This window comes from Mesocricetus auratus, unplaced genomic scaffold (assembly GCF_017639785.1).
Source record: "Mesocricetus auratus isolate SY011 unplaced genomic scaffold, BCM_Maur_2.0 Super-Scaffold_100019, whole genome shotgun sequence".
In the NCBI taxonomy this organism is placed as follows: Eukaryota; Metazoa; Chordata; class Mammalia; order Rodentia; family Cricetidae; genus Mesocricetus; species Mesocricetus auratus.
The window spans coordinates 4,020,981-4,040,333 of NW_024429200.1; the positions used below are offsets into that span (position 1 = coordinate 4,020,981).

At 46.7% G+C, this 19,353-nt stretch overlaps 1 protein-coding gene across 2 annotated transcripts in view; it reads right to left on the reverse strand.

Annotated features, from left to right (window-relative positions):
• The window catches only part of Trim24 (tripartite motif containing 24), a 100,440-nt gene extending 97,905 nt beyond the window's left edge, over window positions 1-2,535 (reverse strand). For both annotated transcript variants that reach the window (XM_021234294.2, XM_021234293.2), the window contains exon 1: window positions 1,926-2,535. In XM_021234294.2, coding sequence (XP_021089953.1) covers window positions 1,926-2,313 — 388 coding nt within the window. In that variant the 5' untranslated portion in view covers window positions 2,314-2,535. The remainder of the gene's footprint in view (window positions 1-1,925) is intronic.
• Window positions 2,536-19,353: the final 16,818 nt, after the last annotated feature.

A 19,353-nucleotide genomic window follows, 5' to 3' on the forward strand; every position in this document is an offset into this window, starting at 1 on the left:
CTTAGGAGAAACTTGCTGTTTCTATGCCAACCAACAGGGGTAATTAGGGAACCCTTGCCATGGCCAGGGAAACCCATAAAGAAAGGTGACACAGAGCAGATAATTGTTATCAGTCTGTTTACCTGGTCCCCCTGGCTGACCACCCTAACTGTCAGCATCAGCCTGACTGTTGAGTCTTATTCTGACCCAGTTAACTGGGACACCCTGCACCCTGAACTCAGTTAAGCTACTGGTCCTTAGGACCAACCATGCCCCCACCCCCAGAACAGGACGAGTCAATGTGTCAGCTCATGCCCATAGAGCCAATTAGGGAATGAATATGACAGGGAAAGATAGTGCAGGGGTTCCTCTATCTTGTATTTTTGCTGAGGCCATTTTAGATTTGATCTCCTTGATGCAGAATCTTGTGGAAGATTATCAAGCTCTATTCTAAGAGCCTGTGTGAGGTCAAGATGCCCAGCTGATTAATGCATGTTGGCTTCTGTTAAACTGCCTGCTTGTGCAAACCTCTTCCAGCTAAACTGCCTATCTTAGCTACTGTTAAACTGCTTGCTTGTACAAACACCCCCCACCCCTAGCAACTGACAGGCAAGGTAACAGGATGTGGTTTTTTGCCTTTAAAAGCTCCTAAAGTTCAGAACAGTGGCTTTCAATCTTCCTAATACTATGACCCCTAACCATAAAATTATTTTTGTTGCTACTTTGTAACTGTAATTTTGCCTCTATTATGAATTGTAATGTAAATTTCTGATATGCGACCCCTGTGAAAGGGGCCCAAGGTTTGGACCCTCAGGTCGAGAACCACGGGGAGGGGGGCTACATTTGCACCCTGAATACCTGGGTGTAATCCCAGCCAACTGGAACAAAGACTTTAAATACAGTATAGGTGACTGACTCGTCTCTGGTGGGCTCCTCGTAACAATGGAGACCCATGAAAATAGTTTCCTATGACTGAAGACTGTTCTAAGACCGAGGTAAGTGAGTATAAGACACACACAATCTCATCCCAACATAGTGTAATTTAACATACTAACTCAAAGCAGCTACTCCCTTTAAAACAGATGTTAAAAGTGATTGGCCACCAGGTGTGATGGCTCGTGCCCGTGATCCTCACTCTCAAGAGGCTGAGGCGGGAAGATTGCTGGCTGTGAACAAGTCTGGACCGCTACATAAACCAAACCAAACACACACACCAACTAACAAACAAAAACACGAATAGAAACAGATTTCTCTTTTCCAGTTATTTCGTATTCTTCAAAGACGTCAATTTGCCCAAATATTCGCAGTATTAAATAGATAAGCTTCCAGCGTCCTCCCAGAAATTACTGCACTTTAAACGCTTTTAAACCTGTTAACATATGCAACGGGAACTACCTGTCAAAAACTAATTACCCAATAACACCACAAACGAGAAAGTAACTTCCAACCGCTGCGTACAAGACGCTCTGGAAGTCCATTTACTTTCTGCCCTTTATCGTGTCGCTCAAAGCATAATCTCCGAAAGCGGCAGACAACAAAACTCTTTCTCCCGGCTCCTTTGTCCCCAACGGAGGGGGCTAGAGGAGAGCCAACTCATTAAGGTAAAAGAGCCCCGAACGCACAAGATTCGAAACAGACGGCGACCAGTCTGCAATCAATCATCGGAGAAACTCCCCATCCCTTCGTCTCCATCCTTCCCTCCCCACCCCCCCGCCCCGTCTCCTCTCCGGCTCGCATAACCCGGGTGTCCACGAGCCGATCCGGATCGTAGGCACCGGGACAAAGCTTCGCGGAGGCAGCGGGGAAGCCGCAAACTCGCCGCAGCCGTCCAGACGGAGCTCCTCAAAAGTGAGGGACCCGCCAAGTCAGCCCGGGCCCTCCGCAGCCCTCCCCGATCGCGTGACAGCGGGTCGCGCCCGCCACCGCGCGGGGCCCCCCTCTCTCACCTTGGGTAGCGAATGGCGAAGGACCGCCGGCCGGGGAGCCCGGGGCGGGGGCGGGGACGGGCGCGGGTGGAGGGGTCTCCGCCGAGCCCAGCGCGGGCGCCGCGAGCATGAGGTAGCGCTGGGGCGCGGGCAGGCAGCGCTGGCAGAACGAGTGCAGGCAGGGCAGCAGCTTGGGCGCCCGGCTCTGGATGTTCTGGTGGCACACGGCGCAAGTGTCCAACAGGTTGAGCCGGGCTGCCTCGCCGCCGCTCTCGGAGTCCGGGCCCTGCCGGCTCTCGGCCTCGTTCTCCCCGCTCGCCGCCGCCGCCGCTGCGGGGCCGCCGGCCGGAGCCGCCGCCGCCGCCACCGCTACCGCCGCCGCCGCCGCCTTCTCCATAGCCACCTCCATTGTCCTGCGGCCGCCGCCGGGGAAGCGGGAGCGCGCTCGCCGCCCGCCGCCCCCGACGACCTCCGCCGCCGCCGCCGCCGCCTCCCGCTGCTCCTCAAGAGGCCGCGCCGACTCGCGGAGGGAGCGCAGGGAGGAAGCCGCCTCCCGAGTGGCGCGGCCGGAAGACGCGGAGCTGTCAACGGGGACCGGGTTTCCCGCACCGCGCCGCCGCCGCCGCCGCCGCGCCGAGCCGCCAGGCAAACCGCCGCCGAGCCGCTCGAACCCGCCCAGCGCGCCCTCCCGCGCCTCGCAGCCTTTCTCTCGGGCCCCTTGGACCACCGCGGGCCCCGCCCCCACCTCCCTCTCCCAGCAACCGCGGCGACGGCGAGCGGCGCGCCAGCCAATGGCCGCCGCGCCTGCCCAGGGGGCGGGGACCGCGGGAGCCCGCGAGGCTCGGACGGCCCCCAAGCGGGAGGCTGCGAGGGGGCGGAGCCAGCCCCGGCTCTGGACGCCGAGGCTCGCGGCCGCTGATTGGCTCGCTGTGTGTGTGTGTGTGTGTGTGTGTGTGTGTGTGTGTGTGTGTGTGCGCGCGCGCGTGCGTGTATGTATATGTGCTGTGTATATGTGTGTGTGTGTGTATGTCTGTGTGTGCCCGTCCACTGAAGACAGTAAAGGGATCGTTTGTTCTTGCGTGTGCGGGTGTGTGGCCGTGTGCGTGTGTGGCCGTGTGCGTGTGTGCGTGCCCGTGTGTGTGCCCGTGTGCGTGTGTGTGTGCCCGTTTCTGAAGATCTGATGCTAGTAAAGGGATCGTTTGTTCAGGAGCCGGAGCAGGCGCCTGGTTCGGCCCGCGGCTATGGCCCCGCCTATAAGGGGCGGGGCTCCACCTTGGCTATCCAACCTGGTTAATTAAGAAACTCCTTTGAGAGCTGCTTTTGCTGCGGGAGACCGCGAAGGAAAGATCGTGGGAGGGTCCTGGGAGGGCGAAGAAGTAAGTAACGTGCAAATGAGAAGAGAATCAAAACACGTTTGTGCAAGCAAGCAAGCGCACACACACACACCCTGTATGAAAGGGGGAACGTGCAGGCAGCTTGAATTTTTTGTGGCCTGAAAATTCAACTCTAATGAATGAATGAGTATAAGGAGAGAAATTGCAAAATTATCGGAATTCTTTAAAATTACCCCGTTAGGAAAAGGTGAAATTAATCTTGCTTCTTAAATGAGTAAAAGCAGTTAATTTTTCAAGAATTAAATAAAAGATTTGCAAACGTTTTAACTACATGAATATTAAACTATTAAAAGGAACAAAAAGCCGGGCGTTGGTGGTGCACGCCTTTAATCCCAGCACTCGGGAGGCAGAGGCAGGCGGATCTCTGTGAGTTCGAGGCCAGCCTGGTCTACAAGAGCTAGTTCCAGGACAGCCTCCAAAGCCACAGAGAAACCCTGTCTCGAAAAACCAAAAAAAAAAAAAAAAAAAAAAAAAAAAGGAACAAAAAATCCAGACCTGGTAGCATACACCTGTACTCCTAATATTCCAGAGGCTGAGGCAGGAGAATCACTACAAATTCAAGATCACTCTAGGTTATATAGTAAGTGTAAAATCCCGTCTCAAAGTGGGGGGAAGAGCTCAATTCTAGTTTGAGCTTCAGTATTGCATTTCATATCTCCCCTCCCCCACGCTTGTTACCGGAAATTCTGGGGGGTCCCAAGGGATTTGCCACCTGTTGCTAGGGAAATCAGAGTCCCCTCTTGAGGTTCTTGATCTCATTAATAAAAGAATTTAAGAAGAGCCTCAAAAGGGAAGCTGGAGGGAGTTTTACTAGAGTTTAAAAGAAAGAAAAAATAATAATGAAGGCAAGCTATAAATCTTGCCAGCTGCCCAGAGGAAGACGGAGAGGTGGAAGAGAAAAGCCATGCATTTTTTGTTAGGCAGACTTAGAGGTCAGCAGAGTGGCTTACAAGCAGCCACAGGACCAGGAGGGGAGCTCTAGGGGAAGAGTAAGGAAGCCTACAGTACCAGAGAACTTCTATTAGGCCAGCATCAGAAAGATGAAGAAGAGAAGAAAACGGAAAGACGGACGTTTCTGAGTCAGAACTCCTGGGGAATTTGGAACTGCTGCACTAGAGGCCAAGAATTTTTCGAAGGGAAAGTACATTATCTCATTTAAGGGTGGATTAAAGTGCACCTGCCTTCCTGAGGGGTGGTTCCTTAGCCACATGATTGTTGGGCACAGTTGGATTAGGTTTAAAAATGAAAACAATGGTAGGTCTCCACCCCAGAGGTAGAGTCCATTGCTTTTTAGGCTGGTAGGCAACATCTTTCCCTTAATGGCTCTTAATAAAGATAATAGAGCCGGGCTATGGTGCCAAAGGCCTTTAATCTCGCACTTGAGAGGCAGAGACAGGTGGATCTCTGTGAGTTTGAGGTAAACCTGGTCTACCAAGCGAGTTCCAGAGAAACCCTATTTTGAAAACCAAATAAATAAAATAGAAATTACATATTCAGTTAAAAGCTGGAGGAAAAGCTAGGTGTAATGGTGCATGCCTTTAATTCCATTACTTGAGAGGACGAGGCCACCCTGGTGTACACAGAAAAATCCTTTCTCTATAAACAGTGACAACAAAAAGCAGAGTAAAGCTTCTAACTGGAGCTTGAAGAATACAGGGAGAGGAGAGGAGCTTTGGTACACTCATGACTGAAAGACCAAATCATCATGGCCAAGTTTATTAAAGCAAGCTTTTTATTCATATACAAGGACTGCCTCCTCCCAAGGCGGGGTTCAAGAGGTCAACCTTGGGCATGAGGAAAATCTGGTTTTTATAGCTTAGGGATAGGAGGTTTGCAACTGGAGGATTCAGCAGGTAAATATTACAGAAGCACAACATAACAAGGTAGCCGTGACCTTCTGAAACAAAGGTGGGGTTGCAAGATGGTCATTACAACCCTTTTGAAACAAAGACATGATTGTGCTCTCCTGGAACAGGCTGTACAGAGCCATTTGTACTTAAGGTTACAGCTGGGGCATAACCCAATCCTTGAGAAACAGTGGTTTAATCATAAACGGAATGAACCCAGTTTGTCTTAACTGTAGATGGCTTTCACGCCAAAGATGGAGGCAGGCTGGTTCCTCAGTGCTTATGTGTAAGGGAAGTAATTCTGGACATAGCTCAGAGTAGGATATTGTTCTGTGTGCACGGCTTTTACTAAAACTGAGATGATCCTGGAGGAATTAACTAAATGACATAAGGCTGGAAAAACTGACATCAGCAACACCTCCCTGCTTCCCATGACAGTTAATAGGGCTCCGGGATCAGGTTCTGCTACTAAACTGTTGCAGGATATTTGGTCACACTGTGAACCCAGAGATTACATTACTTACTGGGAAAACCTGTTTCTAGTTGTGGTGTGGCTCAGCCCTAGCACACACCTTGAGTCCAAGAGCTTTCTGCTTGGATATTGTAAACAGGATTAAATAAAATCAACCATAGGTCACGAGGCAGAGTAAGCAACGCGTTGACAGAAAGTGAACATAGGATTACTAAGGAAAAAAACCATAGAGAGTGAAAGGAAGTGAGAAGGATGGAGAGAGACATACAGAGGAAGCGGAGGGAGGAACATTCCGTTTGAGGAGTCTGGCTTGAGATGGTGTAGGAGAAAAAGGGGTTTTGGGGACATCAGCTGAGGAGGGAGGGGGTGGGTGCTTTCTCAGGCTCTCTGAGCTAGGCTTTCACCCCAGCGTTGGACTCCCAAGTCTTTATACGATTGAGATTTTGTTAAAACAACACATCATGAAGCCGGGCAGTGGTGGCGCGTGCCTTTAATCCCAGCACTCGGGAGGCAGAGGCAGGCGGATCTCTGTGAGTTCGAGGCCGGGCTGGACCGATAGCCACCAAAACAGTACAGAGAAACCCTGTCTCATAAAACCAAAAAAAAAAAAAAACAAACAAAAAACAAACAAAAAAAGCATCATGATCTTCAATGGCTGTTCATTTTGTACAGAGCACCTCTCCGAGCCTTTGTAACATGCTTTGCCTATTTGGGGATTCGATCTTAGAACAACATTATTCACACACAAAAGGCATCTTGGGGGCTGGAGAGATGGTTTGTAGTGATATATTATTTATAAACTATTAAAGCTTGCCTGAGGATTCAGAAGGCAAAATCAGCCACAAGCCATAAAGCCAGGTACACACCTTTAATCCTAGCAGCCAGAAGCTAGGAGGTGGTGGTACACGCCTTTAATCCCAGGACTCAGGATTAAGATGTAGATGGCTCTAGACGGTAAATGAGCCTCGAAGATGATATCGAGAAGGGGGGTCAAAAGATACTTTATTAGAGAAAGAGGTCACGTACATGAGAAGCCGAGAACTGAGCTCAGCACTCTGGTCTCCGGACCTCGACCGGAATCCAAGAGACAGGGCTCCCCTATCTTCCTCCCCTTTATCCCTAGATTCTCCCACATACCTGTGACCATGCCCAAATGGCCGTGGTCAGTGCTGCAGGTACATGAGATCTCTCCTACAGATGGCTCTCTCTGAGTTCAAAGCCACCCAGGGATACACAAGATTTAATCAGTCTAAAAGAGTAACAGAGGCAGAGGCAGGCGGATCTCTGTGAGTTCGAGGCCAGCCTGGTCTACAAAGCGAGTTCCAGGGCAGGCTCCAAAGCCACAGAGAAACCCTGTCTCGAAAAACAAAAGCAAACAAAATCCAGATACATTCCAAAAAATAACAATAAGGAACCTGTGCTCAATACTTCATAAACAATATATCATGCCAACTGTGTAATATCTACACTATATTGGGTATAAGTAATCTAGATTTGATTTCACACATACAGGTGAATTTTTTTGTTGTTGTTTTTTGAGACAGGGTTTCTCTGTATTGTTTTGGAGCCTGTCCTGGAACTCACTCTGTAGACCAGGCTGGTCTCGAACTCACAGAGATCTGCCTGCCTCTGCCTCCCAAGTGCTGGGGTTAAAGGCATGTGCCACCAATGCCTGGCTAACAGGTGAATTTATATACATTATATGAAAAAATTTTGTGTACGAGAAGTAAGTAAACATCCACAGAATTTGGTATCTGTGGGTATCTTGGAACAAATCCCCATCAATATCTAGGGAAGCCTGTGTAACACGAAACATAAAAAACCCAGAGACTGATGTTGAGTTCAAGCTTCAAGCTGAAGATCAGAAAAGAAAAGCAGACCACCCCTAGCTCTTACCTCTATCTCTGTTCAACCAAATGCGCGATCCTCAGACTGCTCCCGACTTCACTGCTCCTCAGATTCACTCAGACTGCTATGCTCTCCCCAGTGTGACTAGACACTCTTGAGACTTCAATGTCTTCCTGTCCTCAATGTGGCTGGAGAACGAATGCCACCCCAGCCCTAAGACCCTGTTATGTCTTAAACACCTCTCAAGAGTCTTGGGATTAAAGGCATGTGATCCCAAGTGCTGTGTGTGAGCTGTTTCTCTTTAGTACTGGATATATTTCTTGTAATTCAGTGTGTCTACCTCTTAATCCTGAGTCCTGGGATTAAAGGTGTGTATCACCACTGCCTGATCTCTACAGCTTGAGCCTGACTTTGTTTACTGAATCCTCAGGCAAGCTTTAACAAATCATAAATGATGTATCACCACAAGCCTGTAGCATTTGCTCCGTTGTCTCTCTGCATAGGAATGACCTGGTGAAAGACAATATATCCCCCTTGAGACTCAGAAGATCTCCCAGTGGAAAATTCCCCAAGATTGCCCCAATGGAAAATTCCCCAAGGTCCCCCAGGTGGGGAACAAGGTCAGATCGAAAAGAACATCTGGTCCAGAGTGCTGACACATGAAACCGGCAGACTGTTGAGATAAGCTTAATTTTGACCTTGTGGTTTCTCCAGGAAGGTTAAATTATGCCTGCACTTTTTGCCATACCCCTATTGCTTGCCAAGACTATGTATATAAAAAGAAAACTGTCTTAAAGCCTGGGGCTCTCAGCTAGCTAAGGCTGCTGGAGTACCCAAGGGCGCCTGTGTGAACAATAAACCTCGTGCTGTTTGCATCCAACTGTCTGGTTATTGAGCTCAGGATGTCACGATTACCATAGGTCCTTCACTGGGAAATTTATTCCAGTGCAGTTTCTTTTTCTCCATCTCCATTTTTTTTGTTTTTTGTTTTTTGTTTTTTGTTTTGTTTTTTTTCCGAGACAGGGTTTCTCTGTATTGTTTTGGAGGCTGTCCTGGAACTCACTCTGTAGACCAGGCTGGCCTCGAACTCACAGAGATCTGCCTGACTCTGCCTCCCGAGTGCTGGGATTTAAGGCGTGCGCCACCAACGCCCGGCCCCTCCATCTCCATTTTTAGTGTTAACAGCACTCAGAGGTGTTAAGTACCTGTTTCCTTGATTTTGAAACATCCCTTCCAGGAAGAACAAAGGAGGTTCTAGAAGCTCAAGAAACAGGACTGTGGAAGCTCAAGAAACTTGTGAGACTTTTTTTTTCTTTTAAGCCAGGAGAGATGTCTGCCAAGAAGCAGGTAGCATGACTGAGAATCATAGCCTAATGAAGCTCCACAGAAGAAAGCATCACAAACTACAAAAGAGTACTAGTCCTCACAGACACCTGGCCTGTGTGGGAACAAGAGACCTTGGCCAGAGGCCCACTTCCCCATCAGCCTGGGAGCAGGCAGCTGTAACCGGTGTCTGCCACCAAAACATGTTTACTAAAAACAATCCGGTGTCCGCAAAGAAAAACATGTTTACCGGAGCAATAAGTTCCTGATGTTTTCGGGAGGGCTCACACATGGGAACACCCTGACCCTGACCTTTCCAATGGCTGACTGCCTCTTCTTGACTCCCGACTCCCACCTCTGGTGTCAGGGTATATAACCAGCTGGGGTAAGAATAAAGCACCACCAACTGGTCTCTGTGTCATCAATCCCGACACCCTCCGCAGATTCTCAGCCCCAGGCTGCATGGGCGCAGCAATTGGAGGTCCCACCGAGATCTGAAAGCGAGGTAAGTGGACAGGGTCATCCCTTTTGCCCACCAGGGACGGATTGGGGAAAATAAGAAAAGAAACGATGGAGAACAGTCCCAGGAAGCTTGAATTACAGTATCAAACAAAAAAGTTACTTGAAGAACAGTGGACTATAGTCAAGGCTAAAACCCTGGAAGGCTTTCTAAAATTGATCGAACAAGCGAGTCCATGGTTCATTACTTGGGGGAGGCTTAAATGTCCAAGATTGGGAGGAGGGTCACCATGATCTTCAGAAAGCCAGGCGCTGGTGGCGAAAGCATTTAATGGCTGGATCTCTGTGAGTTCGAGGCTAACCTGGTCTACAAAGCTAGTTCCAGGACAGTCTCCAAAACAATACAGAGAAACCCTGTCTCGAAAAACAAAAAAAATAAAATAAAATAAAAAAATCTCCAGCCTTTCGCCTGACCCACTGAGGTCAGGAAAGAAAGGGGAACCTGAGAGATCACCCTTGGGTTAAAAAGGTGGATTGGATTAAATCTTCAGGCCTTTGCCTGACCCCAAGGTTGGGAAAGCAAGGGGAACCTGAGAGATCACCCTCAGTTGGAGGGTGGATTGAGTAAATCTTAAGGCTTTTGCCTGAGGGATCATCCTCAGTTGGAGGATGGATTGAAAATGGGTGAATTGAAAATTGGTAACAGTTAGTAAACGGCAGATTGGATTGGAAAGAGTACTCACAAACCTCAAATAATTTTCAAAAGTTATTTGGGACACTGTATAGTTTACAATCTTTGAGTGATTTTCAGAAGTTTTTGGGAAATACTTAATGGTTATGTCCTTTTTAAAGGGCATCTACTAGTAATTTAGATAGTGATCCCAATTCAGCTGGGGTAAGAATAAAGCAAGCCTTCTTTCACCACCAACTGGTCTCTGTGTCATCAATCCCGACACCCTCCGCAGATTCTTGTCCCCAGGCTGTGTGGGCATGGCAGGCCTGAAGGACCAGAAGAGGCCACCTGAAATGCAGGTCCCAAAGGAGTTACCAAGGGCTGGAAACCCCCCCCACACACACCTGCCAGAATCCCAGGAGCACCGAGGCTGCAGAGACCCGCTGGCTCTCCTGCACAGAGCACCACGTAGGGTCAGAGGGATCTGAGGACTCCACTTTTCAACTCAGTACATCTGTGGCCTTAAGAATCCCATTTAGTTCTTATCTTGTATTATTCAATTTCAACCCCTGTGGATACGTCTTTTACTTTTGTTTGTGTATTGCTCAGGCGCGTTTTTTAGGACTGTTGTTTATGTTTCTCCACCCCATTTACTATAGTGCAGTCTTTGCTGTCGTCTCCAGCCACATCTCCCATGGTCCCCATCTCTCTCCTGTGTCTTTTCTTCTTTCTCTCATCCTTTCCTCTTTCTATTCCATTTAGATTCTTTTACCAACGTGTATGAGTGTTTTACAAGTGTCTTCACTATTTTTCTTTATTTTTTCTTTGGGGGGGGGAGGCATTCAGACAGGGTTTCTCCATGGTGCTTTGGATCCTGTCCCGGAACTCACTCTGTAGACCAGACTGGTCTTGAACTTACAGAGATCTGCCTGCCCCTGCCTCCTGAGTGCTGGGATTAAAGGTGTGCATCACCACGGCCCATCTGATAATCATTTTCAAAGGGAATTATCTTCCGTATTTTTAGCCTTCTATTCTGGTTTGGAAATAAAATACCCTTCACAGTCTCGTGTATTTAAGTCTTAGTCCCCAGCTGGTGATACTATTTTGGGAGGTGGTGGAAATTTTAGGATGTGAGACCTAGTTGGGAGAAGTAGGTCACTGAGATCATGCCCTGGAAAGATAAATCCTGTTACCAGCTCCTTTCTCTGTCTCTCTCTGTCTCCTGGTTCTCACAAAGGGAACGGTTTTGTTCTACCACACTCTTCTACAACAGCGTTCTGCCTCATAACAGATCTTGGAAAAGTGGAGACATCTGATCATGCACTGAAACCTCTGAAATCATGAGCACAAATAAATCTTTTCTCCTTCTTAATTGTTTTCTTGGGTACTTATCAAAGAAGCAAAATGTCTAATATATCTTCTTAATGTCACATAAGATAGTTATATTTTTCACTTTGTTTAAGTATGCAAGGTCTCTGTCTTTTAAGTGTAGATTTATCATTTTAGTTTCTTTTATCTACATCATGTTAGTTCGTTATCTGCCTATTAATCTCTGCTGTACATGGCATTGCTATTGCCCTCTTGAATTCTCAGCAAGTGTGATTACCCCTCATGAGGCCTGCACAAGCTCGGGTCATACAGGGTCAGCCAAGCAGTAGGGGAGGGAGCTCACAAGGCTCCACCCCTCTCTGAGGGCTCATAGGACGTTCCTGGTTTCCGGGTACAGAGACACTATCGTCAGTGGTATAGCTACCTGTAACTTCTCCATGCTTCTGTAAGTAGCCCCTTGCCTGTGCTCTTGTACATAACCCCTGCTACATCCATTGGCTCGTCAAGCTATACTTTGCCTGAATAACTTTTTTTGTTTCTGTATTTGGTGCCCTGTCTGCATTGAATTGATGTTTATTTGTCTCCTCAGGAAGTTCGCACAATGTTCTTTTTGTAAGTATTGTTCCAAATGCATTTCACAAGGATCCACATTGCTTATGAATGACTCTTCTATAGTTACAATGCTCAGTGTCTTTTGTTCTAGAATTCTCTGTTTTCCCCACTACACAGAAAGCTTTTCCCAGTTTGGTTCCCATCTGATCTTCCTGTTGGTATCATCATCTTCCCATACACATTCTAAACTCTGCTTAATTGGATGACTTGCCAGTTTCTAAACCGAGTCTTACCAATGCCTTTGAAGATGGTAAAGTATAAGCAAAGAGAGCTAGGGCATTATATGTTGATGATGATTTCTCATGCCCAGGGAGGGGCTTTTTTGTGGATTTATTTTTATTGTTGTTTGTTTTTATTTTTTTGAGACAGGGTTTCGCTGTATATTCCTGGCTGTCCTGGAATTCGTTCTGTAGACCAGGCTGGCTTGGAACTCAGACCTCTGCCTGACTCTGCCTCTCTAGTGCTGGGATTAAAGGTGTACGTCACCATGTCCAGCAAGAGTTGAAGTTTATTTAAAGACAATTTTAACTTAAAATTTAAGGACAGGGATTGAGAGAAAGAAAAGTATTCAGGAAATATTCAAAGCATGTATATTGGTTTCTCAAAAAAGAGTCTCCCGTAATTGTCTTCATAGTACCCATATATACCATTTTGGCAAATTTTGAAGTTATTATCTTTAAGGAGTCAATAAGGAATTTAACTGAAATTGCAGTGTACTTCTAGAGATGTAACCTAACAGATTATAACTGATAAGTAGAGGCTGGAGAGATGGCTCAGTGATTCAGAGCATTGGCTGTCCTTCCAAAGCACTTGTGTTTGATTCCCAGCACCCACGTGGCAGCTCACTACCGACTTAGTTTCAGGACACCTGTAGTCGGATATTCTTTGGACCACCAGCTCCCAAATACTGACAAGAAGACTTAAGTATGAAAACTTGGCCTTAGCTTAGGCTTGTTCCCAACTAGTTCTTAAAAGTTGAATTAACCCATTTATATTAATTTACATTCAGTCATATGGCTTGTTACCTCTCCTCAGTACCATATGTCCAACTTGCTCCACATCTAGCTGTCAAATCTCCCTGGCTCTCAGATTCATTCCTTGAGTTCCTCTCTCTTCCCGAAGTCCTACCTATCATCTCCTGCCTAGCTATTGTAGGAACAACAGACCTTGGCCAGAGACCCACTTCTCCATCAGCCTGGGACCAGGCAGCTGTAAAACAATGTTTACTAAAAACATGTTTACTAAAAACAATACAATGCCTGGGGCAATAAGTTCCTGAAAAGGGCATGCCCACTGGAAGGCCCTGACCTCGACCTTTTCCAAAGATTAACCGCCTCTTTCAGACCCACCCACTGCCACCTCTGGTGTCAGGGTATATAATAATCAGCCAGAGCAGGAATAAAGGAGAGCCTTCTTGAGGAGCCTTCTGGTCTCTGTGTCATCAATCCCAATACCCTCGCCACATTCTCGGATGCAGGCTGCACAGTGGGCGTGGCAAGCTATTGATTGCTCAGCTCTTTATTAAACCAATCAGAAAGCGCCTTAGCAGAGACACAACTTCATAGTGTACAAAAAATTATCCCACAACAGAATCCAATGTTAATCCCACTGGATGAGATTAAAGACCATGGGCTCAAAATTTTTTGGTCGAATTAAGCAAACTTTACCTCTGTGCCTAGCAAAGCCAGGCTGGTGGCTGTCTTCCCTAATTTGGGGCTCAGGAGATCAGCACTGAACACAAGGAGTGTGAGAGTTTCTATAGCCTACAACCATAAGGAGGGATTTCCTATAGGAACTTGGCAAGCAAGATACAGAAACAGATAAGATTATTTTGCAGAAGAGAAACCCTGTCTCGAAAAACCAAACAGACAAAAAAAGATTATTTTGCAGAACATATAGTGGATATGTGGAGGGGTGGAGGTCAAGAAACTGTTGGAGTTATGAGTCAAATTCCGTAAGGTGTGGACCATGTCAAATTTTAGGAAAAGGTCAAGGTACAGTTTAATTTTACAGTAAATAGAAATGAACTGATTTTGACCTTTTAACAAAATGACTTCTGAAGTTCAGATGGACCCTCTTCTGGCCTCTGAGGGGACCAGTCACAAATGTGCACGGACATACATACAGGTAAACGCCCATATATAATAATAATAATAATAATAATAATAATAATAATAAATGTGTAGTTGATACAGTAAAATCAAATCACGGATCACAGGAATATAGGAAGTTAGGGTATCTTTAAAAAAGTCATCTTTGTGAGATTCTCAGAAAATATTCAGTATTTAAGCCTAGTTTATGTTTATTTTTTGTTTTATTTTGTTTGAGACAAGATCTCATCTAGTAGACCAGGCTGTATTCAAACTGACAGAGATCCACCTTCCTTTGCCTTCCAAGTTCTGGGATTAAGGCATGCCCTACTACATCTGGCTCTATTTTAATTATTTCTTTTTAAATTGTGGATCAGGCCAGGTGGTAGTGGTGCACGCCTTTAATCCCAGTACTTGGGAAGCAGAGGCAAGTGGATCTCTGTGAGTTTAAGGTCAGCCTGATCTACAGAGCAAGTTCTAGGACAGCCAGGATGGTTACACAGAAAAACCCTGTGTCAAAAAACAACAAACAAACAAAATTGCTGATCAGTATGGATGTGTGTGGATGTGTGGGTGTGTGTGCTATGGTGCTTGTGTGATGCTCAGAGGACAACCTGTGGACTAGATTCTCTCTTTCCATCTTTAAGTGGGTTCTGGGTATCAAACTCTGTTCACCAGGGATATATGGCCAAAACTTGTACCATGTAAGTCATCTTGCATATTAGCCTGACTGCTTCTAAACAGTCCTGGATACCAAGACTTAAGTGAATTTCCCTTCCTTCTTCCCCACTCCCCTTCTTCCTCATCCTCCTCTTCTTCTTGTCTCCCATTTCTCTTTTATTCTCCCTTTCCTCCATATATTTATTTATTTATTGATGGGGGATGGTCTTCTGTGTATATGTTTGTCTTATTGGTTGATGAATAAAGCACTGTTGGTCAATAGGGAAGCAAGATAGGTGGGACTAGGAGTCAAGGAGGATTCTGGGAAATGTAAAGAGAAGTCACCGTGTGATCCAGGCAGGAAGTGTCATAGCAGGGCAGAATCGGTATATAAACAGGGACAAGCAGGAAATCGCTCTCTCTCTTCTTGTCTCTCTCTTTTCTGCGGAGATGCTGAACAGATGTGATGTAGACCCCAATGGAGTAAGGGGCCCAGACTTTTTCTCCAGTAAGATAAGGCCACAAGGAAATACATAGATTAGTAATTATGGGTTAAGGATAAGAAGCCCAAGTCGCCAGTCAACAACTTATGTCTAATATAATGTCCGAGTGTTTCTTTGGGGCAGAGAAGGGCAGTGGGACCCAGTTGGGCCAGAAAAAGCTCACGTTATAGTTTATGACTCTCATATAATCCGTCTTTGATTCCAACTCATTGCATGTTGAGGGTAACCTTGAACTCCTAACATTTCTGCCTCTATATCCTGAGTACTGAGAGTATAGCATGCTCACTCTTGCTTGGTTTCTTGTATACTTGGTTATGAGGAAGAGCAAGTGCTGTCTGTAACTCTGGGGAGGGGACCCCTGGAGGGTTGCTCCTGGTTTCTCGTGATCTTTCCCCATATGCTTTTCTCGGTGCTGATTTGACTTTCCATCCTTCTTATGTAGTAAATTATACCTAAGTGGATGTCTAACATTCTCTTCTGTTTCTTGTGTTCCTGTTAGCGTCTCATTTAAACTGAGGGTAACATTCTGGGTGCCCAACCCAGGGGCAAGTTAGCTCTCTAGCTAGGCTATAATTTATTGGAACCTAGAACTACTTCTTGTCTTCTGCATTCCTTTTTAACATTTCCCAGATTTCAAGGATGACAGAAATCTAGAATTTTCCACCCTCGCTTTAGACTTCTTGTCCCCTGGTTCACTATAAGCATTTGCTTCAATTGGCTTCCTAGTTTCTCCTTGAGTCCTGCACTCACATGGGAAGTCCATGACACAGGATTAGTGTGGCCTTTCCAGTCTCTTGTCACCTCCCCTCCTTAATTTGCATTCTTCCCAGGTCTTTTGTGTTTTCAGAACAAGTCACCAAATGGCCAAAGTGGCAGAAGCTGGGGTGGGGAACATTGTCGTAAGATGTCTTTCCGAGGCTGCAGTCTGAGGTTCCAACCTGAGGTGGGGAGTGTGGATGAGGGGAAGGCTAGTTAAAGGGGTTAGGAACCCAAGACGGAGACCCAGGATAGCTGTCAGGAGGGCCATCAATCCATACTGAATGTGCCCTTAGCTTATTCTTTCACCATCTTATGTATTCAACCCACAGTGAGGACAAAGTGGCAGAAGACTCCTGTTATCATGCATAAGGGCAAAGAGATTTACTTCTCTTAATCCTCCAGGTATTTGGTCAAGAGTAAATGTCCCTGGACCCAAGTCTATTGTTATTTAGATAAGAGACGTCTACCACCAAGGCCAAAACATCCTGCAGCCACCAAACTAATGTCTTGTGGGTAATAAGACAGATTTGAGCTCTCTGAACTTGAGGTAAGATGGAATGGACTCCTTTTGAAGAGTCCTGATGACAGGGCATATCTAGTATTGTGTGTGTGTGTGGTTTTTTTCCCCCGAGACAGGGTTTCTCTGTATTGTTTTGGAGGCTGTCCTGGAGCTTGCTCTGTAGACCAGGCTGACCTCAAACTCACAGAGATCTGGAGTGCTGGGATTAATGTGGGAACAAAAGACCTTGGCCGGAGGCCCAATTCCCCATCAGCCTGGGAGCAGGCAGCTAAGACTATGTTTATTAAAAACATGTTTACTGAAAACAATCCGGTGTCCATAAGAAATGTTTACCGGAGCAATAAGTTTCTAAAAAGGACTCGCCCACGGGAACGCCCTGACCTTGACCTTTCCAAAGACTAACCGCCTCTTCCTGACCTACCCACCACAGTCTCTGGTGTCAGAGCAGAACCAGCCAGGGGTAGGGAAGGGAGCCGAAGCTTTTCTTGAGGGAAGCCTTTCTTGAGCCTTCTTGGGGCCTGCTTAAAGTTTTCTTTGCACAGCCGACTGGTCTCTGTGTCATCAATCCCAGCATGCTCCACACATTCTTGGATACAGGCTGTGCAGCGGGTGCGGCAGATTAAAGGTGTGTGCCACCAAAGTCCAGCCCTTTTTTTTTTGTTGTTGTTGTTGGTTTTTTTTTTTTTTGGTTTTTCGAGACAGGGTTTCTCTGTATTGTTTTGGAGGCTATCGGTCCAGCCCAGCCTCGAACTCACAGAGATCCACCTGCCTCTGCCTCCCGAGTGCTGGGATTAAAGGCGTGCGCCATCACTGCCCGGCTTGTTGTTGGTTTTTTTGAAGACAAAGTAATAGATTGAAGTGAGGTCTGATTCCAGCTAGTTGGAATGCTGCATACCATGAGGAAGCTATGTCAGAAACACAGATGATGTACTTTGTGTCTTTCTACAATATCAGAATTTATTGAATAACTAAATTCATAAGGTATAGTGACAGTCTATCAGATATTCCCACTTTCCTTGGGAATCCTGGCTGGGGTGAACAGGTTCTTTTGTTTCTGTCTTCAGTACTCATATTAACTCTTAGGCCACACACTACACATCACACAATAAGTGCATGTGTGTGTGTGTGTGTGTGTGTATGTGTGTGTGTGTCACTAAAGGCTTCAATGAACTAAGAAGGTACAGGGTTTCAGAGGCCTGAGAGGCAGGGAACCTGATACAGGTGTGGAGTCTCTGTGAGAGGTAAGATAACCAACAACTTGAGATGCTCCTGCTGCTGTGAGTCAGACCTGCTGCAGGTCATGGGTCTGAGAGAAGAGCTGCAGAATTGAGTCCAGATGCTGGGGTAAAGGAGCAATATTGGTCCAGGTGACGAAATGGGAGGAAGATGGCAGGTCCAAAGGGGTGAACAGAAGTGTAGACAGATGGCAAGTCACAAAAGCCATGTCAACAGTGGGCACCAAGCCAATCCAAAGCCCCTGGGACAGTCAGGACTTCTGTGCCTGTAGGGTCTTCACGCTCGATCGCGCACGCGCGCGTGCGCGCGCGCACACACACACACACACACACACACACACACACACACACACACACACACACACGCTGGTGGTCAGATTCCAGGTCAGTGAAGGTCACTGCCATCTTACTGTTAGGTGTTCATCTCTTTATGGGGTCCAAGTAAGGGATTTACACCCCTTCTTTGTTCTGTATGTCTGAAAAATCCTTGCGTCTGATTTCCTTGCTATAATTTTATTTTTTCTAGAGGTTTATTTTTATTTTATGAGTATAGGTTTTCATCTGCAGGTATGTCTGCACCATGTGCATTCATTGCCTGTAGAGACCAAGAGAAGGTGTCAGATTCCCTGGAACTAGAGTTTCAGATGGCTGTGGTGTTACACCTAGCCTGTTACTCACCGTGAGGAAGGAGAGAGGCAACACTTACTGGTTCCAAAGATCCTAATAAATCAACACACAAGCAGGTCGCTGATTGATCTGAGCTGCTAGGCAAGGACTCAGAAGCCTTGTTTCTCCTGATAACCCTGAACAGGGACAAAAGTGGGGTTTATACGCACAAAAATCACAAATATTTGTTGCCAAGCTACAGGTATAATTTTCATCAATCAGAATTCAAAGAGGAGGGACTTGTGTGCTCCATCATTGTCAGCTGACGTACAATGCAAGGCATTCAGTCAAACTGAAAGACCCCAGCAGGAATACTTTCACGGAAGGGAGACCCGAACCCAAGGAACAACGAGACCACGAGCTTGGATGCAACAGCAAGAGGCTTTATTGATAACACACGGGTACCCGGGCGTCTCAGTCTCGGGGAACTGAGCGCGCCGAGCTGGGGACTCAGGGGTTCTTTTATAGCAAAAAGCGCAGTACAGAAGTGAGAAGCCTAGTAACAGGACCCTGATTGGGCAATTTAAATGTGGCTAGGGCTCAGAGCGAGGGCAAATAGAGGTTTTTCTTAGAACTCAAGTTTCGGCCTTGGCCCTATCTGAGGAACAATTGGTCTCTGTGTCTGCTCAACCCTGCTGGGCTGGCCATCCGGTCGCTCGCAGACACCCGGCAGCCTGTGTCCCTGGGCAGAGCTCCCTTCTGATAGCTATGACTATTCAGCTGTGGGGACCTTGAGCTGAGCTCCCTTCTGATAGCTATGACTATTCAGCTGTGGGGGAAACGGAATTTTCCATAAGCCTCAGCTGCCTGTTTAGACTGGGCCAGGGTCTTTCAAAACCAATCACATTCATTTGTTCTTTCTGTCAGCCATGGTTTCTCTAAAGAACAAAAGATGCATCATGACTATTGCTCTGGTTTAGGGGAGAGGCTGGTCAGTCATTGGGAAGCTGAACTTTATTTTGCCCTACGGGTAAAATGGAGTCTAAGGTCAAAATGGCAGTACTCAGGCCAAGGCGATTTTGCCCATTCCCATCACATGACCCAATTTACCCTGGTGAA